The 23,466-nt window shown below is 38.3% G+C and overlaps 3 protein-coding genes across 3 annotated transcripts; all 3 read left to right on the top strand.

The window, feature by feature from the left end:
* Positions 1-1,580: 1,580 nt before the first annotated feature.
* LOC122090733 (exocyst complex component EXO70H1-like) lies at positions 1,581-3,849 on the top strand. The gene has a single exon (XM_042660423.1). It carries the CDS (start codon positions 1,768-1,770, stop codon positions 3,574-3,576), a length of 1,809 nt encoding a protein of 602 aa, XP_042516357.1. The 5' UTR covers positions 1,581-1,767; the 3' UTR covers positions 3,577-3,849.
* A 12,207-nt stretch (positions 3,850-16,056) lies between these two features.
* LOC122090589 (exocyst complex component EXO70H1-like) lies at positions 16,057-18,089 on the top strand. The gene has a single exon (XM_042660231.1). The coding sequence runs from the start codon at positions 16,151-16,153 to the stop codon at positions 17,963-17,965; it is 1,815 nt and encodes a 604-aa protein (XP_042516165.1). The 5' UTR covers positions 16,057-16,150; the 3' UTR covers positions 17,966-18,089.
* A 2,638-nt stretch (positions 18,090-20,727) lies between these two features.
* On the top strand, positions 20,728-23,078 carry LOC122090492 (exocyst complex component EXO70H1-like). The gene has a single exon (XM_042660111.1). The coding sequence runs from the start codon at positions 21,013-21,015 to the stop codon at positions 22,945-22,947; it is 1,935 nt and encodes a 644-aa protein (XP_042516045.1). The 5' UTR covers positions 20,728-21,012; the 3' UTR covers positions 22,948-23,078.
* Positions 23,079-23,466: the final 388 nt, after the last annotated feature.

Here is a 23,466-nt window from a genome sequence, read left to right as displayed (position 1 = left end):
ACAAGCTAGCTGCATGGCACAATGTAAAGAGAGGGAAATTTTAATTGGTTTTCTCCTAAGAAAACATATATTAAGTTTTCATTTATGAGTTTCAATACTTGGCATATAATTTTGGAAAAACACTAAAAGCGTTTTAGATATTCGTATATAATAAGAAACCTAAAATGAACAGAGTAGTTACTCTTCATGAACGTGCAGAGGATCCAGACTAAAGTTGTTCGATCTTACCGTTGGTTGATTCTGTCTTATCGATCATGACCAGACCGCGTTACACTGAGTCAACTTTCCTCTTGCTCTCATGTATTCAATCTCCCACCCATTGGATGGATGACCCTATCTCTCTCTTTAAAATTCCACAAGGGTACAATTCGTCCTATTGCACAAGAGATATTAGAGAGAGAGAGAGAGAGAGATCAAAAAGAGCATAGACAATTCGTCCCATATGAAATTCTTGGATTGATTAGAAGGTGTGCAGAGGATCCAGACTAAAGTTGTTCGGTCTTACCGTTGGTTGATTCGGTCTTATCGATTATGATCGGACCGCGTTATACTGAGTCAGCTTTCCTCTTACTCTCACGCATTCAATCTCTCACCCATTGGATGGATGACCCTGTCTCTCTCTTTAAAACTCCACAAGGGTACAATTCGTCCCATTACACAAGAGATATTCGAGAGAGAGGGAGATATCAAAAAGAGCATAGACAATTCGTCCTACATGAAATCCTTGGACTGATTGGAAGGTGTGCAAAGGATCCAGACTAAAGTTGTTCGATCTTACCGTTGGTTGATTCTGTCTTATCGATCATGACCGGACCGTGTTACACTGAGTCAACTTTCCTCTTGCTCTCACGTATTCAATCTCTCACCCATTGGATGGATGACCCTATCTCTCTCTTTAAAATTTCACAAGGGTACAATTCATCCTATTACACAAGAGATATTAGAGAGAGAGAGAGAGAGAGAGAGAGAGAGAGATCAAAAAGAGCATAGACAATTCGTCCCATATGAAATCCTTGGATTGATTAGAAGTTGTGCACAGGATTCAGACTAAAGTTTTTCGGTCTTACCGTTGGTTGATTCGGTCTTATCAATTATGATCGGACCGCGTTACACTGAGTCAGCTTCCCTCTTGCTCTCATGCATTCAATCTCTCACCCATCGGATGGATGACCTTGTCTCTCTCTTTAAAACTCCACAAGGGTACAATTCGTCCCATTACACAAGAGATATTCGAGAGAGAGAGGGAGATATCAAAAAGAGCATGGACAATTCGTCCCACATGAAATCCTTGGTTTGATTGGAAAGTGTGCAGAGGATCCAGACTAAAGTTGTTCGGTCTAACTATTGGTTGATTCTATCTCACCGATTTTGACCGGACCGCGTTACACTGAGTCAATTTCCCTCGTGCTCTCATGCATTCAATCTCTCACCCATCGGATGGATGACCTTGTCTCTCTTTAAAACTCCACAAGGGTACAATTCGTCCCATTCCAGAAGAGATATTCGAGAGAGAGGGAGATATCAAAAAGAGCAGAAACAGCAGCTCATCTCTCTCTTTCTCTCTCACTTTCTTTAGAACTCCGAAACCTTCTCTCCACTGCAGGAGAAATCACTGGAACTCAGCAATTAAAATATCACGAAAGACATAGACATCTACCATTTAAAGGATTGAGGATCGCTTTTCACTACAAGCTCCAAGGATTCTTCAAATACTTCTTCTTCTTCATCATCCCTACGTTTCACCCTAGCTACTACATACCTTCTCCAATGAGCAGAAACAGAGCTTCCACTCCCCTTCACACCTTCTCTGAATCCATGATGGAAGAAAACATGGAAAGAGCCGAATTCATCATCACCAAGTGGGATAAAAACTCCTCCACCTTCACCAAACCCACCTCTCTCTTCCAAGATAGCCGACACGAAGCCAAGGAATTCCTCAAGTCCGTCAACCAATTACAGCAAGCCATGCGATTCTTTGCCTCCAACAAATCCTCCCCTGCAAAGCTCGTCCAATCCCAGAGCCTCATGCAGGTGGCTATGAAGCGTCTCGAGAAGGAGTTTTACCAGATTCTTTCCTCCAATCGCGACCACCTCGACCCCGAATCAGTCTCCGCTCGATCCAGTATCTCCGATGATGAAACCAGCCCCGAGGACGAGATTCAGCGCGTCGGCGAATCCTTCTCCGAGGTCGAGCAGTTCTCTACCCTGGCCATGTCCGACCTCAGCGCCATCGCTGGGTGTATGATCTCGTCCGGCTACGGCAAAGAGTGCGTTAAGATTTACAAGGTCATCAGAAAGTCCATCATCGATGAGGCTCTCTATAAGCTCGGAGTGGAGCGTCTCACCTCTTCGGAGATCCCTAAGATAGAATGGGAGGTCCTCGAGATCAAGATCAAGAGCTGGCTCAAGGCCTTCAAGATTGCAGTGAAATCGCTCTTCCACGGCGAAAGAATCGTCTGCGATCACGTCTTCTCCTCCTCCGACTTCATCCGGGAATCCTGTTTCTCGGATATAACCAAAGAAGGAGCCGTTAATCTCTTCCGGTTCCCGGAATTCGTGTCCAAGTGCCACAAGTCACCGGAGAAGATGTTCAGAATGCTTGACCTCTATAATGCCATCGCTGAACTCTGGTCAGACATCGACTCCATCTTCTCCTTCGACTCCACCTCTTCCGTCCGCTCTCAAGCTAAGAACTCACTCACGAGGCTAGGCGACACTATTCGAGCCATGCTGTCGGAGTTCGAATCCGCCATTGAGAAGGAGACATCGAAAACCCCTATCCTGGGAGGTAGTCTTCATCCTCTGACTCGATACGTGATGAATTACCTGTCTTTCCTCACCGATTACAGCGGAATCCTCTCCGATATATTGGCCAATTCCCCATTGCCGGAGAGCGTTTCTCTGCCGGAGTCTTACTTCAAAAGCTCTGACCCTCACGAGAATCCATCGTCGAGGTTAGCCATTAGGATGGCTTGGATCATACTGGTGCTCCTCTGCAGACTCGATAGCAAGGCGAAGCTATACCAAGAAACGGCCTTGAAGTATCTCTTCCTCACCAATAATCTCGCGTACGTGGTGCAGAAGGTCCAAAACTCCAATCTGAGGTTTCTGATGGGAGACGATTGGGTATCGAAGCACGACGCGACGGTGATACAGTACACAGCGAGGTTTGAGTGGTTAGGATGGAACAAGGTGTTATCGGCCATACCAGAAAATTCGGTGGTGGCGACGACAATGACTTCAAAGGAGGTCAAACAGTGTTTCAACAACTTCAATTCCGAGTTCGAGCAGGCATACAGAACTCAATCGTCGTGGGTCGTGATGGACAGCAAGCTTAGGGAAGAGATTAAACTGTCCATCGCCAAGAAACTCGTGCCGGCGTACCGGGATTTCTATGGTAAGTATCGGGCCTTGGTGAGAAGCGAGAACGATATGGAACCGATTGTCAGGTTCGTTCCTGATGATGTGGGGAACTACTTATCGGATCTGTTCTACGGGACCAGACCTTCCGGGAGTGCTTCATCGTCGACGTCTTCTTCTCCGGCACAATCGCGAGGGAAGCACTCCAGGCGGTGATGAAACACGGGAGAGACTGTGTTTTTAAGATAAGAGAGGGTAATTTGAAAGAGACGGCTAAAAGATTCTCTGCCATGACTCAAGAATCATAGTCAAGAATTGGGTAAAACTGCTAATGATAATTGGCATGTGTTCATGTGGGATGTGGTGTTTCTAGGCAATTGGCTGATAAATTATCCTGAAAAAGCAGAGCCCGAGACAAATTCCAGTGATTCTGACTGAAATAGAAGCTTTTGGATCAAAATTTTGTACATATTCAATTTCTCCATACTGGTAGTCCGGTACTAGAGCATAGAATTGGGGCTTGAATTTCTCATTAAAAAAAGTAAAAAAAAAATACTGGGAACTGGCTTATTTAGAATTTGTTCCTATGGTTGTAACGAATATATGTTGTAAATATTGCCTAGTCAAATGAAAGTTTTCCTACTCTGGATTCTGGACAAAATTAAAGTGCTATATGTGATGGTTTTGTGGTTATTCTAATCATTTGGGTATTTAGTATATAATTTAGATTGATTACTCGTTAAATTTTATGTGTAAATTAATTATACATATTCTCTCTCTCTCTCGTTTATGTCCATCGTCATGTCTATCAATAATATGTATATCCTCTTCATAGTTTTTTCAATGTTTTATTTTTTCAGTTGGAAAACTTTGTATAAATTAAAATTCGACCATGAATAAGGGAGTAAGGGTTCTACTTATCCACAAAATTTCAGTCTCATTTGAATTGTGATATTGCTATAAATATATGCAGACTAAGTGAAGTTATTGTTGTTTTTTTTTTTTTCAATTCTTTCATTAATGGTAAACATAAAAATGGATAAAGGGAGAAAAATATGAATATTGGAGTAACGTCTAGATACCTAAACAAGATACAATTATAAAAAAAAAAATATATTATTATATGCTTCTCATTTTCGACATTGCCATCAGCAAGATAAGTGCCCGTATGGATGATACAAAGTTACTCAATGAAATCAAGGTTTCCCAAAAGCAACCCACATGACCCATTAAAAAAATATTAAAAAAAGAAGAAAAAGAAAAAAGATGACAGAATTCAGTTATCTATCTGTCTATGTGGACACTGAAATCCTTTCTAAAACAAAACATTAATCGTTTGTTAGATGGCTAGATTCCTTAACAGATAAAAAGAAAATGGTTTTGACATTGATAAGAATTTAAAACTAGGGAAATCATTGAAATAACCTAGAGGGGGGTGAATAGGTTATACTAGTGGAATTTAACTCTTTTCGATGTATAGATTACAAGTGTGATTGTAATTTAAAAGTGATGCTGAATAAATAAAATAAGAACAACCACAACACAAGATATATAGTGGTTCGACTCAATTCGAGTCTAGTCCACTCCCTACAAGAATCCTCTTGTAAGGTATTCCACTAGTTCTCCCTTTCAGTACAGTAGGTAGGGAAGAAAACCTTTACAATCTTTTTACGGATAAGAGTATCCTTACAAATCTCCTTTCCAGGCAGAGAGACACCTTCACAATCTCTTTTAGAGGTAGAGAGAGACCTTTCTCTTTTTAGGATAAGAGTATCCTTACAATCCTAAGTACAGTCTAGAATTGTAAAAAATAAAAAATAAGAAATAGTGGAATAAAAGGAATACCTCAAGTGTGGTGCAAATGAGAATGAATAATAAATGATGAGTGATGCACCTTTTGTAAAGTCCTCTCTTACGGCTTTGACTTGCACAGGAGAGAATAAAGGACTTTGATTAAGACTTGAGCCTCTTGTTTGGGATTTGTGTAATAGAATAACTCAAGTAGAAAATAAACTTCTCTAATGCTTGCAACAATGCTCTTAAAGTTCTTTCTTAATGAATAATTAATTAAGAGTGATTAGGGTATTTATAGGTGAACTTAGTGAAGCACTTTAGGTAGGGAATCAAGCTATAACGGACATATTCTGGGTCCACCGGTCGACCTCCATCTGTAGCCGGTCGACCGCCAAGAGCCGTTGTAGGCAAAATATATCCGTTGGGGCACTTCCAGGCAGTCACCGGTCGACCGGGACTTTCAGACGGTTGACCGCCTATGGTCTCGGATATGTCCGGTCGACCGGGGCTTCCAGCCGGTCGACCGCCAACATGACATGCTCTATTTTGACAGAATGTTGTCATACTGATCAGTCATCAGTGTTTTGACCATAACCTTTTTTTCAGACCTCAGATTGATCTGAGATCAGTTGCGTTGGAATCAAAACTCAATTTCCTACAACTTCTATGAAGGTTTCGTCTCCTGATACTAACTTTAAGATTCTCTAAAATACCCTTGAGTTAGGTTACTGTGTGTTCCACACCACTTAGAGACTTTCCATACTTAGTCAAGGCATGCTCTATGGTCATTCTAATATGATGCAATGCACATGCATGAGGTGAGTGCATATAAGTATGTGGAAATTACAAATTACATTAAAAATAACTAATCTATCCTAGTGGTCTTCTTCTTCACTCGAATCTTCCATTCTTTGGCCCTTCATCTTCTTTCCTTCTTGTTTGCTATTTCATGTCTTTAAGCTTAGCTTCATGTCTTGATTCGACCTTCGATCTTCTAAGGGTTTCTTCAAGCTAATCACACTTTAACAATCAAGTTAAAGATGTATGTTTGTTTGTTAACACCAAAACATGGCAAGGAGTGTGGACATGTTTCCCAACAATCATCCTTACATGATCTTGTGTTTTTTATGCTCCTACAAATGATTATAAAATAATTTTTTTATGTGTCTATCTTTTTCTTCAAATTCAAAATTCTTTGAATTTTTTTTTCTTGACTTCCAAACATAGCCCCAATGTTGAACTTATGCATAAGACTCTTGCCTTAACTTCGGCTCCAATCATTCATTAAAAAACAAAATATTAAAAAAGAAATTTTTTCTTGAGGCTTAAGGTTCCATAAAAAAGACTAAGGTTGTATTTGGTAGCCAAGAAAAGAAAAAGTACAAAAAATTTATTATTTGCTTAGTTTAAGAAATTCTCATTATGTTTAGGCCCTCTTTGGTATCTTTATTTTATTTTTTTATTTTTTAAATAGTTTTAGTTGTAGTTGGTATCAATTATGGAGCTTGTTTCTATTTAAAAATAAATAAATAAAACACAAAAATAAAAAAGAGATCAAGAGTCATTTATGGGTTTTGATCAAAATTAATTTTTAGTTATTTTTGCACTGAGATTTAATGAATATGTAATTAAAGTCCCAATATGAAGAGGGTAAAGTAGTCATTTACTTTGTAATTAGAAATTTAAGCCCCTTACCCCCTCTTCTTCAGTCCAAAGTGGAGAAGGATAATTATAAAACAGATGGGCAAAGAGAATCTTTTCACCTACTTCTTCAAAAAACTATTTTGCACATAGAAATATCAAACTATTTTTCACAAAAAAAAAAAAAAAACCATTTTTGTTAAGTAGTTGCCAAACTATTTTTATGTTTTGATAAAAAATGATTTTATTAATGATTTTTGTTAATTAAGTAAAAATTAAAAAGAAAAATGATACCAAAGAGGGTATGTCCTGAACCAAGAGCAGTTTCTTTTTTTGAATTTTAAAATTCACCTTGGGAATAGTAAAGTTTTCTTGTGCTACCAAAAAAAAAAATTTCTTGCCTAAAACAAAAAAACACTAAAAACTATAAAAGCTTTTCATTTCTTCTATTGATAGTCAAACATGCATAATTTTTTTTTATTTTCTTTTAATTTCATTTCATTTATATTCTCTTCTTTTCTTCTCTTTTTTAGATTATTTTTTCTTTGCATTTCTTTTCTTACTTCTCTTGGCTACCAAACACAACCTCAAAAATATTTGATTCTCTCTCAATCAAAATGGACAATCGTTAATCTAACCCTATTGCTTTTCTTTGCCTTTAAGCGTAAAGATCAAATCAAAGTCTTTACCTAAAAAAAGAGAAAAAAATTAAATCAAAGTTTCAAGTCATTGCGCATCCAATTTGTCTATGTACATCTTAATCAGTGAAAAACCATTACCTAGTCTTGACATCGATTGTGACCTAACCGTCCAATCACTTGCAACTCTTATTTATTTTTTCACGCTTTCACTGTGGCCATGGTCCACTGGCATTGTTTTGTTGCATGATCATCGCCTATCAGCAAAGCCCTTCCCTAGCTATGGTGTACAGTTTCTATTTTCTTAAGCATGTGTTGGATAAGGAGCTCATCAGAATTCTAGACTGATCCTCCATTCACATTTTGATTCATTAAGAACCAGCCGAATTCAAAGTCAGACTAACCTAATTCATTTTTGGGAAAATTACATGATTACCAACTTCTGGGTTTCTCTTAACAAAATTACCTATCAAAAGTTTCAGTTAACAAAAATACTCAAAATTAGGTTTCCCTTTACAAAATTACCCACTTAAAGTTTAAGTTAACAAAAATACCTAAAATTGAGTATGGGTTTACAAAACTACCTACTCAAAGTTTTAATTATAAAAAAGTACATGATTATATGTGAAAGATGAAGAATCACTATTTTGGGTAGTTTTGTAAACCCAAACCTGATTTTGGGTATTTTTGTTAACTAAAACTTTGGGTGGGAAGTTTTGTAAACTTAAACCTAATTTTGGGTATTTTTGTTAACCAAAACTTTTTATGAATAATTTTGTAAAGGGAAACCCAAAAATGGATAATCATGTAATTTTTCCTTTATTTTTTGCTTTTCCTCCGCAAACAGCCATATGGACAGTTGTGCGTTCTAGTCAAACTAACCATTTAGTTATTCATATTCCAGCTCAGTCTAAATGTCTAAATGTAAGGAAAAGCCAAAATGACTTTGATTAGGTTTGACTTTGAATTAGGTTTGACTTTGAAGGAAAAGCAAAAAATGAATTAGGTTAGTCTGATTCTCTCATTAATTAGGTTTATGATTTAAAAGCAAAGTTTCTCTAATTTGAAAAGGAAATAAAGAGGAGAGTCGACCTACCAAGCTACAACCATTATTATGTTCTTTTCTTTCTAAATATAAGAGGTCTCTCTCTCTCTTTAAAGAAATCAATTGTTTTAAAATTTACTAGTGTTTTCTAGAAAAGAAAAGTTCAAGAAGATGACAAATGGCAATATTATAGGTTTTTTTTTGGTAAAGCAATATCGTAGGCTTGGTACTACTATAATGATGTGAAATTTTGTAATTATAATATATTTTATAGGTTGATTCTAAGGGTTTTGAGATTGATTCTGGTCAATTCCAATTTGATTTGGATTTTGATTGATATTGACAACTATTGATTTGATCTCTGATTCCGTGTTTAAAATCGATTATAAGATTTATAGGACTAGATCGTGGGTCTTAAGATTTGAGGGATTCTAGGGTTTTCTTGGGTCCCATTTTGATTCGATTTGGATCAAATTTATAGGAATCAGTTCCAAGGATATAGGGGATGGTATCGGTATCGGTCTCTATCGATGCCGATTCGATACCAATCCAGATAGGATGGGATCGGTGGGTATCGGCCTATTTTACCCCTGATTTTTATAAAAGGTACTACGTTTTACCTATTTTACCCCTGAAATGATCCGGATCAAGGATCGGTCTCAACCGATACGATCGATCTCAGACCGATATTTGAAACCATGATCAGTTCGATCTCCAATTCCAAGTTTAAAATCTCTAGTTGATTTGGCTAGTTTGGATCAACCCCAATTCCTATTATTATAGAATGGCGGCATATCTAGGATTTTTGGGATTGGGTTGTTGGTTTTTAGAATTTAGTGTCAATTCTAGAATTTTTGTGACTGATTCGGATCTGATCTAGACTAGAATCATTAGGGACCAATTTACTCTTTGATTTTGAGTTAAAATTCTGGTATTAGTCGATTTGGATTAGAATTTGTCGTGAACTATCCAACTCCGGCAGTTCTAGAATGGTCAATTTAGAATTGGAATCACTAGAGGGATTGTTTTGATACTCAATTTCGAGTTTAAAATCATTGGTTGAATAAATAAATTTCGATCGAAATCGATCATAGTAATACCTATCCAGGCTATTTCAGAATGTCTGATTATAAGGTTTATGTGATTGATTCGATCCATTTCCAATTTTGGTCATTTTGATTTAGATTTTATCTAGTATTAGACCAAACTGAAATCAAAGTTCAATTTCAATTCAGACTGATTCGATTTTTATTGAGTTGACTTAATAGCCTCTTGTAGGTAATATGTTCTCTTTTAGTAATTTTTTTAAGTTGTTATAAGGTTTTTTACTGTTTTGATTTGCTTGATTTGGTCCAATTTGATTTTTTACCGACTTGATAAAAACTCAAATCGATAAAGGTTTGTTTCACGTTTCTCTTGATTAGTCCAACCCGCTCGGACTGAAAATGGACACCCTTACTCAAAGCAATAGACCCAATCACCCAAGGTTAGTATAATTTTTTTTTTTCAATCCCATGTTGGACTTTAGAGAGACGAGGAATTGAGATTTTAGATTTCAAATCGTAGTGATGGGTCTGTTTGAGGATAAAATTTCATTTCTATCATTTTTTAAACACTTTGTCATAAAAGTTGTGCAGTAACTTTTAAGTTTTTATTGGGAATATAAACACATGAAATTACTTTTTGAATCCCCTTGAACCAATCATTTCTTTCACATTACAGGACTTTTTGGTAAGTAGAAGTGGGTTACAAGCCTTTTGTAACCTACCTAGGTTACAACTAAACAAACCCTTTCTGTTAAACATAATAAAACTAAACAGCTTCAACTGATCAATCTAATGCACCGAAATGATGAAAGTGTAATAAACTTAACCCTTGCTTGTTGTTGAATATAGGGGAACTAAGATTTTTCAGAACAATATTTTTCAAGGGAGAAGAACGATACCTGGTTGTGTGGTCATTACGCCAACGCCTAGGTCAATGAAAGTGTGTGCATAACTATCCAATCAAAGGGACAAGAGTATCTTTTCATGATATCTTGTGTCTGGACCTTGGACATAGAGGATGTAACTGGTAGCATTCCTTTTGCCATTTCTTAATCAATGACTAAAAAAAGTTTTTTCCCATAGGATTGATTAGGAAAAATTCCTTTAATGAATACATTTTATTTTGGGAAAATTGTATGATTAACCACTTATGAGTTTGTGTTTACAAAATTACCCACACTATCTTTCCTCCAACAGATTTACACAAAAGAAAAATGGGTATTACAAATCTAACCAAAACAGTAACTTCCGTACCATCCTCTACTATCCCTACGAGTTCAGCAAATACCTTGTCCTAGTCGGCTCTAAAAAGACCGATTTCTTTCATCTTCACTGGTGTGATTAGCATAGCAGATATATCGGACAATTCCATTGTTGCATTTCAATCTATTATCAAGCATTTTTTTTGCCGGAATACATCACCAAGTACTACTCGACTGATCTTATGATCCTCCCTGACTCATTTATTAGACCATCCCCTCCCTCATTTGTCTTACAATTTTCTTCTCCGTTTTAAAATTTGAGTTTCAATAATTTTCCTAACGGAGTTCCTGGAAAGTTGTTCAGAATATTGGTGTAGCTCATAGAATCTCAAGAGAACCCAGTTGAAAGACATTTGTCGCGAGATTATCACCAATTTATTGATCGATTGAAATGAAAATAATGCATTTACAAAACAACAAAGGGGGAGGGGCTCTATGTGCCCAGCATCTACATTGGGTGGGGCGTGTTTTTGAAATCACAAAAGCATCGGGCAAAGTAAATAACAATGTAATGTCAAAAGGGATAACTGCAAGAACAAGTTAGCAACGGATCTGACAATAACAGAGGTACTTCCGAAATGACAGAGGTTGCTAATTTTAGCATAAAAGTAGAATTCAGAAGATTTAAGATGAGAAAGAGATGGGTCCTACAACGAGAAAAACAGGAAAATCCGTGACTTAGTTGATAGTTGACGATCGGATACTCCGATCCATGTGTCGAAGATTGGTTGGGGATCAGTCATGAACACGTGAAAACGGAACAAGAGCCGAAACTGGTGACGCGGAAAGAAGGACCAGCCGTAAACCGAAAGCGATTAGATGATGATCTCTCCGAAGTCCCAAGTCCAAAAGTCATTCAAACTAATAATTGAAGCACAAAAATATGGGTCGTGGTCGTCGTGGGTGGGGTCTTATAAAAAGAAGACTCTCATTCCTTCTAAATGAAGAAGCACGACAAAAATCCTACCAAAAATGGAAAATAGAATCACGACGATGAAGATCTTTCCTCTTAAGTTTGCGCTACTCTCCAAACAATATGAGACTGTGTGAAACATCATTTCAAATTTTCAAACACCTGTGCTTCTGTGTATCCCATCATCTATGTGATAAAAAAACAAAAACAAAAACAAAAAATTGTATCCGGCATCTGTATATACATGGTTATGCAAACATGCACAACGACTATTGAATGGGCCTAATTATGGGGTTGTTATCTTAGAAGATGATTCGGATGAATTCAATTTGCACCATAGAAACCTCTAAGGTATTTAGGCAGTGATCGATGGCACGACTAAACCCTCATAATTTGATTTAAAATATTTAAGAGAATGACAGGTGACACCACTAAGCTTCCACAACTTTCTTAAGCCTTTTCATAACTTTTAACTTTGTGATGTGGTGTATAATGCTTGACTTTTGTCATCATCAACCTTGATTCTTTAGGTTTTTAATATGGTGTGTAATAGCCACACGATCAAGGATCATTTTTTCAATCATAATTTAAAAATGGATAAAAATCTCTAACCCGGTCATGTTCCTGATGCCCTCTCACGTGTTTACGTGAAAAACGACCACCTATCTCCTAGTGTGCTCTTTGGTGGATACCCTTTTGGCCTTTTGTGTGCTCTCCCATTGGTTGAGACAAATGTTGAGCTGGTCTTCATAAGATCGGTTACAATTTTATTCCCCATTAAAAAATGATTGTCAGTATAAAATACCATAATTGGTTTTGTACCCTATGCCCACTTACAGGATTACGTGAAATGACTCTCTACCCTAGTATACTCTCTGGTATATATCCATGTACGTTATCCCATTGGTCTAAACACACATTAAAATTAGGGAAAATTATGGGATTACCCACCATTGGGTTTACCTTTACAAAAATACCCAAGTTAGGTTTTCTTCAATAGATTTACACAAAACAAGTTTGTGTATTACAAATATACCCATAACAGTGTTCGTTGTACGCCTTCAGCCGTATGCCTCAAGTTGGGTATGAATTTTCCTTCAATCGGTTATAGTATTTTCGATTTCTACCTTGATTATCTCCTCCAATCGGCTCTAAAATGTCTGATTTCAACTTGTCTTCACACACCTCCAATACTATCTACTGCAACATTGTCGTCAAAACCATCACCATTCTCGCTGGTAACTCTACAACCACCACCATCTCCTCTAGTAGTACTGTCACAAAACCCTAACACGACGGTCCAAAGCCAATTCATACCCTAGCCGTACATTATTTCTTCCATATTTTCTTACTAGAAAAACTCTGCTTTTAGAATCTGTGTCGAGCAATGACATGAGAGATGTCATCATGTGCATCTCCAACAGTCTCACCGTCCCTTTTGCTCTCGCCTCTAGTCTCTATAGTGCCACCGCTCATTCGTCCATCATCCTCTCTACTAGTCTCACTGAAGTTGCCGTTAGTCCCAATAAAAAAAAAAAGTTTACAGAAGAAGAAACGTTGGTTTCATAACTCAAGTTCATCCCATTTCTAGTCTGCGTCCGAATCCCACCCTCTTTGATCTCTATTTGGTGCGGAATTATAGGGAGAAGTGGTTGCAAGAGGAAAAGCAGAAAAGCAAGGGTGGAGGTGGAGAGAAAAATGGTAGGAGCGAGGTGAAAGAGTTTGTCTAGCTGTAACCTAGGTAGGTTACAAAAGAGTTGTAACCCACTTCTAGTTACTTAAAATACCCATAATGTGAAAGGGATGATTAGTTCAAGAATATTCAAAAAGTAATTTCATATGTTTATATTCCCAATAAAAACTCGAAAGCCTTTTTATGACAAAGTGTTTAAAAAAAAAAAGATAGAATTGGATTTCTATCCTTAAATAGACCCATCAATACATTTGGAATCTCAAATATCAATTCCTCGTCTCTCTTAAAAGTCCAACATGGGATTGAAAGGAGAGAGAAAGAGAAAGAAAAAAAAAGTTATACTAATTGTTGCATGATTGGGCCTATTATTTTGAGTAAGGGTGTTCATTTCCAGTCTAAGCGGGTTGGACTGATCAAGAAAAACGTGAAACGAACCTTTATTGATTTGAGTTTTTATCAAATTGATAAAAATTTGAATTGGACCAGATCAAGCAAATCGAAACCATAAAAAACCTTATAAACACTTGAAAATTTACTAAAAGAGAACATATTACCTACAACAGGCTATTAAGTCAACTCAATAAAAAGCAAACCGGTCTGAATTGAAATTGAACTTTGATTTCTGTTTGGCTTAATACTAGATAAAATCTAGATCAAACTGATCACAATCCAAAATGGATCGAATCAATCACAAAAACCTTATAATCGGTCATTCTAAAATAGCCTAAATAGGGATTGCTATGGTCGATTTGGATTGAAATTGATTGATTCAACCAATGATTTTAAACTCGAAATTGAGTATCAAAACAATTCCAATAGTGATTTCAATACTAAATTGACTGTTTTAGAACTACCGAAGTTGGATAGGTCACGACCAATTCTATTCCAAATCGGCTAATACCAGAATTTTAACTCAAAATCAAAGAGTAAATTGGTCCCGAATGATTCCAGTCTGGATTGGACCGATCCGAATCAGTCACAAAAATGCTAGAATTGACACAAAATTCTAAAAACCAACAGCCCAATCCCAAAAATCCTAGATATGTCATTCTATAATAATTGGAATTGGGATTGATCCGAATATGCCAAATCAACTAGGGATTTGAAACTTGGAATTGAAGATCGAAGTAATTCCTATAGATTTTGATCCAAAATGAATCAAAACCGGACCCAAAAAAAGCCCTAGAATCACCTTCAAATCTTAAAACTCACGATCTAGTCCTATAAACCTTATAATTGATTTTAAACACGAAATCAGAGATTAAATAAGTAGCTACCAATACCAATCCAAATCCAAATCAATTTGGAATTGACCAGGATCAGTCCCAAAACCCATAGAATCAACCTATAAAATATATTATAATTACAAAACTCCACATGTCATCGTTATAGTAGTACCAAACCTACAATATTGTCACTTGTCATCTTCCTAGAACTAGCACATCATACGGTCTTTGCTTTTGAATTTTTTTTAGATAGTAACATATGTCAATCAATCAAACAATGAACTACTTGGCTTGGGTACACGAACACTAACACAGTTTTTCTCTATCTAATGCTATATAATCAAGGAATAATTTGCAGCCAAAACAAAGAATTTAAAAATGGGATATGACAGTGAGAGAAGATGATTTATAGAAGTTCCAAAGAGTAAGGGCTAGCGTGCAAAAATACAAACTCTTTTATTCTTTGAACCCCTTGTTAAGAGAGAGAGAGAGAGAGAGAGATGATAGAGATGATTAGAACTACCTTACCGACCTCATCTCGTCGAACTTTATGCCATAAAATCAGCAAAAATATCAGAAAGACTCACGAGGAGGATGACAATCAGTTGTGCGAAGGATTGTTTGGGTTGTTTGGGAAGAGTGTATTCATTCTCAAAAATACCCCTCCTTTTACCGTTTAAACTAAAGTAATGATTCAAAAAGTTGAAGTTGAACTTACTTTTTTTAGCTTAAAAGAAATCACAAAATGACAAATAATGGGGACATAGTAATTTAGGTTACAAGGTTTTTATAACCGGGTCCGATACATTTAGACATATTTTTTTTGTAATACATGAACTTATTTTGTATAAATCCATAGAACAAAACATTACTTGGGTATTTCTGTAAAGACAAACTCAATTATAGGTAATCAAGTAATTTTCCCTTAAAATTAATTGTGAGTAGGTGTAACTTAGAGGAGCCTCACTCTCCCACACCACAAAACCCAAGAGCAGAAAAAAAAATCAACCTCAATCAGCCGGCATCAGACTCAACCACCAAACTACCTTTTTGTTAGTCTCCAGAAGTCTTTCTTTTTTTTTTTCTTTTTTTTTACTTTTTGATTAAACTGTCAAAGTCTTCCGTCGCGTTCCCTCGTTTGTAAACTACGAACTTTCGAAGTTCCTGACTGTGTGTGTCTCAGACTCCCAGCACTCAGCATCAGCCCATGGGATGGCCATGACCCACTTCCCACTTCCCACTTCCCACTTCCCACTTCCTTCCAACTAGCTTCTCGGTTTATCTTTAAACGTTTAAAATTGCTCCTCCAGAGGTAAGTAATAGGAAGTAACCGCCTACTTCCTCCTCCCAGCTGGAAACTGCGTCTCCCATCCCCTTCTTTCTATCTATTTAAAGCTCCTAAACGATACAACTCTTCCCATTCTTCTAACACATTTGAAGCCTCTGGTGAGAGTGAGATATGCCTTTCAAAAGGTTTGAGGACCGTCTTCTTCACTCCCACTAATGATTCTTCAATTACTTCTTCTTCTTCTATGAGAAACGGACCTTCCACTACCCTCCACACCTTATCGGAATCCATGATGGATGAGAACTTGGAACATGCCAAGTCCATCATCACCAAGTGGGATCCCAACTCCTCCACCATAGCCAAGTTCACCTCTCTCTTCTACGAGAGCCGATGTGAAGCCAAGGATTTCCTCAAGTCCGTCAAGCAATTACAGCAAACCATGCATTTCTACGCCTCCCACAACACCTTCTCTGAAAAGCTCGTCCAAGCCCAGAACCTCATGAAAGTAGCCATGAAGCGTCTCGAGAAGGAGTTCTATCAGATTCTCTCCTCCAATCGCGACCATCTCGACCCCGAATCCGTTTCTTCTCGATCAAGCACATCTGAATACGAATACGAATACGAAGCCAGCCCCGAGGACGAGATTCAGCTCGCCGGAGAATCAATCTCCAAGGTCGAGAAATTCTCCACCCTCGCCATGTTCGACCTCAGCTCCATTGCCGACTGCATGATCTCGTCCGGCTATGACAAAGATTGTGTCAAGATCTACAAGATCATGAGAAAGTCCATTGTAGATGAGGCTCTCTACAAGCTTGGAGTCGAGAGTCTCACCTCTTCGCAGATTCATAAGATGGACTGGGAGCTCCTCGAGCTCAAGATAAAGAACTGGCTCAATGCCGTCAAGATTGCAGTGAAATCGCTCTTCCACGGCGAAAGAATCGTCTGCGATCACGTCTTCTCTACATCCCACTTCATCCGGGACTCCTGTTTCTCTGATATCACCAAAGAAGCAGCCATCCTTCTCTTCCGGTTCCCGGAATCCGTGGCCAAATCCCAAAAGTCACCGGAGAAGGTGTTCAGAATGCTGGACCTCTATGATGCTATCTCAAAACTCTGGTCAGACATCGATTCGATCTTCTCCTTCGACTTCACCTCTGTTGTCCGCTCTCAAGCTACGAATTCACTCAAGAGGCTAGGCGACACTGTTCGAGCTATGCTATCGGACTTCGAATCTCTCATTCAGAAGGACTCATCGAAAACCCCTGTCCCCGGAGGAGGCCTTCATCCTCTCACTCGATACACAATGAATTACCTGTCTTACCTCACCGATTACAGCGGAATCCTCTCCGATATATTCTCCAATTGCCTATTGCAGAAGAACACGTCTCTGCCAGAATCATACTTTGACAGTCCTAACCTTAACGACAATCCATCATCCGCATTTACCATTAGGATGGCTTGGATCGTACTGGTGCTCCTCTGCAAACTTGACGGCAAGGCGAGACTATACAAAGACCCAGCCTTGGCTTATCTCTTCCTCACCAATAATCTAGAGTACGTGGTGCAGAAAATCCAAACCTCTAATCTTAGGTATCTGTTGGGAGAGGACTGGATATCGCAGCACAAAGCGAAGATGAAACAGTACGCCGCCAGCTATGAGAGGATGGGATGGAGCAATGTGATATCGGCCATACCAGAAGATACGACGGCAACGACAATGTCTTTAGAGGAGGCCAAGGAGTGCTTCAACAACTTCAATTCTGCTTTCGAGCAAATATACAGAACTCAGTCGTCGTGGATCGTGACGGACAGAAAGCTTAGGGAAGAGATTAAGGTATCCATCGCCAGAAAACTCGTGCCGGCTTACGGGGAATTGTATCGCAAGTATCGGGACTTGCTGAGAAGCGAGAATGAAATGGAGTCAGTTGTGAGGTTTCATCCACATGATCTGGGGAATTACTTATCGGATCTATTCTACGGTACCGGAGTTTCGGGGAGTGCTTCGTCGTCAACGTCTTCTTCTCCGGCCCAATCGCGAGGGAAGCACTCTAGACGATGAGAGTGAAAGAGAGAGAGATTTGAAAAGAGAACAAACCGCGGAAAGATTCATGGTTTTGTTTTTTTGTAGGAATATAGAGGAGATTCCTGGGTTTCTTTTTTTCTAATTTCTGTTGGGAACCTGGGTCCTGGGATATACTGTACATAGAGAGAGAAAATCTAGAAAAAAAGAGAGAGAGAGAGAAAGAGAGGGAGAGAAAAATAAAATAAAATACAGATTCAATAAGCGATTGTTACTTGGATAATTATCAATACTATTAATCTGGATTGGAAATAACTACTTGGTCGCATAGCCACTACGCTCGTGTAAGGACCAGTCAACAAGGGTGCCAATAGAATTCCTATCGGTATTTGATACAATATTGATTTGGTACATACTAAATATTGACTTGATACAAGATTCTCATATTAAATATTGACTTGATATGTCTACCACATACTGATACCGTAATACCTTTAATCATTCATGACTCATGAGGGATGTACAACAGCAGAAGTATACAACAAGGGGTAGGATAGTCTTTTCGCTAATCCTGGAATATAGATGTACTCATGTACAACGTAGTAAAAAAAAAAAATTTTCTCTAAATCCTAAATCTATGGAAAACTTGAACTTAATACCTTTGATTAGCAAGGAAAAAGGTATAAGATTTCAGTCTCGAGATCACATCGGGTGTAAAAAAAAAGAAAAAAAAAAAAAACCACTCGTCATTGGGAGTGAATTACTATACGACACATGTCTAAGGTGTGTCTTACTCAATCAATCTGCTGGTCAGAAAGATTTATTTTTTGATTAGTTTTTAATAACGACAACTTTTCAAGGTGGAAACACACTACTATGGTCCATCGAACTATCTATGAACAGACTATAAAAGAATTTTTTTTTTCTCTTTTTAATATATGATTCAGTTGCCAAGCACTGAATCTCAATCAATCTGCCTGGATCAGAAAGATTTATTTTTTAGATTAGTTTTTAATAACGACAACTTTTCAAGGTGGAAACACACTACTATGGTCCATCGAACTATCTATGAACAGACTATAAAAGAATTTTTTTTTTCTCTTTTTAATATATGATTCAGTTGCCAAGCACTGAAGCAACTTGTTAGGTGGGACTTGAGAGTCGTGGCTTGCTGGGCCATGGCCAGGTCTTTCTTACGTCTTGCAGCCAGTAGGGGAGGGAGGAGTTGGAGAGTGTAGATTGGGAGAATTTCCTGCCTATTACCCAGAGGGCAATGAGTTTCACATTGTGGAAGGTGTGGCTGAGGGTTTAGGATTCCTGGTCTACCCAGTTAAACCAGTTTTTCTATTTATTTATTTTTTTTCTTATCAAAAAATAATATAAAATACAAAGAAGTCAAATAAACATGAAATGATAAAATAAATGAAAATAAAAAGATTAGGGTTTAACTTGAAAAAATCACTTGAAATGTATAAAAAGAAGAAAGGAAGATAATGAAATGAGATGAAATAAACCTATTAAAGAGAAGATGGAAATCTTACCTAGCGTAGAAATCGTATAGTAATAAACTAGGACAGGTTCTGTTCTAGGCCTTGAAGTATAAACTCCATCTCGTGACAATGGGATTCAGTTGATTCGTTCAATTTGATTTCGATTGCATAAAACTCCAACCGAAAACCAAACTAATGCAAGTTTGATTTGATTCAGTCTATAAGCATAATCAATCGGTTTTGAATGGTTCGATCAGTTCGGCCTGGAGTATGACAAACCTTAGACAATGTAATAAGAGTGAGGATACACAGGTCAACAACATCTTCAGAAGCTTAAGACTAATGAGGAAGTTTGAATATTTAATTAGGGTCTTAGATGGCGTGCGTGTATGCAAAGAAATGAGAAAGATCCAACCATTTGACGAATTATCATATAATTATTAATCAGAAGTCGTAAACTCGTAATTAGAGTATAATTAAGAAAAGTTTTGTTTTACCTTAAACCGCTTTTTGATGATTGCTTTATCGTTGTTACTCCGTCTTCAGTCTTGATATTGATTTCGTCTTACGAAATCCCATCCGCTTCCAAAACCTCAAGAAAATGATTAAAATAGTCACTTTCGTCTTAAATATTGACTCCGCGTGACGTAATCACTTGCCGAAACACAGTCTTTATTTTTGCTGCAACCCGGGTTACGGGAACTTTCATGTTACCGGCTCCGAGCCACATGAATTGAATCTTAAATCATGTATCTTTGGAAAAATTACATGATTACTCATTTTTAGGTTTTTTTTTATAAAATTACTTATAAAAAATTTTGGTCAATAAAAATACCTAAAATTAGGTTTAGATTTATAAAATTACCCACCCAAAATTTTAGTTAATAAAAATACAAAAAATCAGCTTTGGGTTTACAAAATTACCCAAAATAGTGATTCCTCATCTTTCACATATAATCATGTATTTTTTTATTACTAAAACTTAGTGGGTAATTTTATAAACCCAAACTCAATTTTAAGTATTTTTGTTAACTTAAACTTAAAATGGATAATTTTGTAAAGTAAAATCTAATTTTAAGTATTTTTATTGATCAAATTTTTTTGTAGATAATTTTATAAAGAAAAATTCAAAAATGAATAATTATGTAATTTTCCCTATATCTTTAGCTACTGGAGAACGAAAAAATAAATTATTCCACTTTTTCGGCAATACTCAATCATTCCAAGTTCCCATTTTATGTACGTCAGCATTAGCATCAGCATCAGTCATCGATGACGAAAATGGTTCCTCTTTCTCTCCCATTTTCGCGCGCATGCTGTAATGGGTGCGGAAATCTTTTCCTGGTAAAGTAGGGCTTCCATCCTCTCTCTATTTAAAGCTGCACAAAGATACAAATCCTCCCATTTACCAAACATAGAGAGAGAGAGAGAGAGAGAAAGAGAGAGGGAGATCAAAAATAGCTTATGCTCTACGTACTGCCTCTCCAGCTCTCTATTGATCGAACTTTAAAACCTTAGTCTGCTGCCCCCATGAAGGAGAAATCACCAGAACTCTGCAATCAGCATCAGTGAGATTAATCTCTCACACACAAGAATATGCCGTTTAAAGGGTTGAGGACCGTCTTCTTCACTTTCTCGAATGACTCTTCAATTACTTCTTCTTCTTCTTCTTCTAGATCACCCTACAACCCTTCTCCTTTATCAACTAGACCTTCCACTCCCCTCCACACCTTCTCGGAATCCATGATAGAAGAGAACGTGGAACGAGCCAAGTCCATCATCACCAAGTGGGATCCCAACTCCTCTACCTTCGCCAAAGTCACTTCTCTCTTCTACGAGAGCAGATCCGAAGCCAAGGAATTCATCAAGTCCGTGAATCAATTGCAGGAAGCCATGCAATTCTTTGTGTCCCACAGCTCCTCTTCTGACAAGCTAGTCCAAGCCCAGCACCTCATGCAGGTCGCCATGAAACGTCTCGAGAAGGAGTTTTATCAGATTCTTTCCTCCAATCGCGATCACCTCGACCCCGAATCCGTCTCCGCTAGATCCAGCATCTCCGAATATGAAGACGAAGCCAGCACCGACGATGAGATTCAGCTCGCCGGAGAATCAATCTCCGAGGTCGAGAAGTTCTCCACCCTCGCCATGTCCGACCTCAACTCCATCGCTGAGTGCATGATCTCATGTGGCTACGGCAAAGAATGTGTCAAGATCTACAAGATCATGAGAAAATCCATTGTCGATGAGGCTCTCTATAAGCTCGGAGTTGATTGTCTCACCTCTTCGCAGATCAATAAAATGGAATGGGAGGTCCTGGAGCTCAAGATCAAGAGCTGGCTTAAAGCTGTCAAGATTGCAGTGAAATCGCTCTTCCATGGCGAAAAAATCGTCTGTGATCAAGTCTTCACTACCTCCCATTTCATCTGGGAATCATGTTTCTCGGATATCACAAAAGAAGGAGCCGTCCGTCTCTTCCGGTTCCCGGAATCCGTGGCCAAGTGCCACAAGTCACCGGAGAAGATTTTCAGAATGCTGGACCTCTATGATGCAATCGCAGAACTCTGGTCAGACATCGATTCCATATTCTCCTACGACTCCACCTCAGTCGTCCGCTCTCAAGCTCTGAATTCACTCACGAGGCTGGGCGACACTGTTCGTGCTATGCTATCGGAGTTCGAATCTGCCATTCAGAAGGACTCATCGAAATCCCCCGTCCCCGGCGGGGCTCTTCATCCTCTGACTAGATACGTGATGAATTACCTTTCTTTGCTTACCGATTACAGCGCAATCCTCTCCGATATATTGGCCAATTGCCCATTGCCGGTGAACATGTCTCTCCCGGAGTCTTACTTCGAAATTCCTAACCCTAACGACAACCCATTGTCGGTGGTAGCCACTAGGATGGCTTGGATCATATTGGCAATCCTTTGCAAGCTCGACGCCAAGGCGAGACTATACAAAGATTCAGCGTTGGCTTACCTCTTCCTGGCCAATAATCACGAGTACGTGCTACAGAAGGTCCAAACTTCTTATCTGAGTTATCTATTGGGAGAGGATTGGATATCAAAGCACAAGGCGACGGTGAAACAGTACGCCGCCAGCTACGAGAGGATTGGATGGAGCGATGTGCTATCGGCCATACCGGATGATCCGACAGCAACGACGATGACTATAGAAGAGGCTAAGGAGTGTTTCAACAACTTCAATTCTGCGTTCGAACGGACATACAGAACTCAGTCAAATTGGGTCGTGAAGGACAGAAAGCTTAGGGAAGAGATTAAGGTATCCATCGCCGGAAAACTCGTACCGGCTTACGGGGAATTGTATCGCAAGTATCGGGACTCGCTGAGAAGCGAGAATGAGATGGAGTCAGTCGTGAGGTTTGCTCCTGATGATCTTGGGAATTACTTATCGGATCTATTCTTTGGGACCGGAGCTTCGGGGAGTGCTTCGTCGTTGGCGTCTTCTACTGCGGCGCAGTCTGGAGGGAAGCACTTTAGAGAGAGACACAGAGAGAGAGAAGGTGCGTGATTTGAAAGGGGGAAAAAGCGGCGGAACGATTGTTCAATATACATGAGATTCCATGGTATTCTTTTTCTAATTTCTTTTCTATTGGGATGCTGTCAATAGGAATAGATATGAACATTCGAAAAACGGATAAAGGCGACCTTGTAAAGGAAAAATTCATTGAATGGTAAAATAGATTTATCTCTAATTTTTGTTAGCTTTTCTATGGGAATATTTTATTTTTCTGCAAGTTTCCACGACGCCTATGCGGAAGGTTAGCCAGGTGGCGTTAAAATATTTTAAAATTGATCCTGTTTCTTCAATTTGGTATACGTAGGACTCAGGAGAGTCAATGATGACGAAATGAGTTGATTCACAGGATCACATCATCTTCTATAGCAATAGAGTTCATTATTGGAAAAATTACATGATTACCCACTTTTGAGTTTCATTTTTCATAATTACCCAATTTATGTTTCAATTAACAAAAATACATTGTTTTGACAATTTTATCCCCACCTCCCTTTTTCCAACCGCTTATCA

The sequence above is a fragment of the Macadamia integrifolia genome, chromosome 10, assembly GCF_013358625.1.
Source record: "Macadamia integrifolia cultivar HAES 741 chromosome 10, SCU_Mint_v3, whole genome shotgun sequence".
NCBI lineage: Eukaryota > Viridiplantae > Streptophyta > Magnoliopsida > Proteales > Proteaceae > Macadamia > Macadamia integrifolia.
This window is presented reverse-complemented; position numbering and strand designations above follow the sequence as displayed.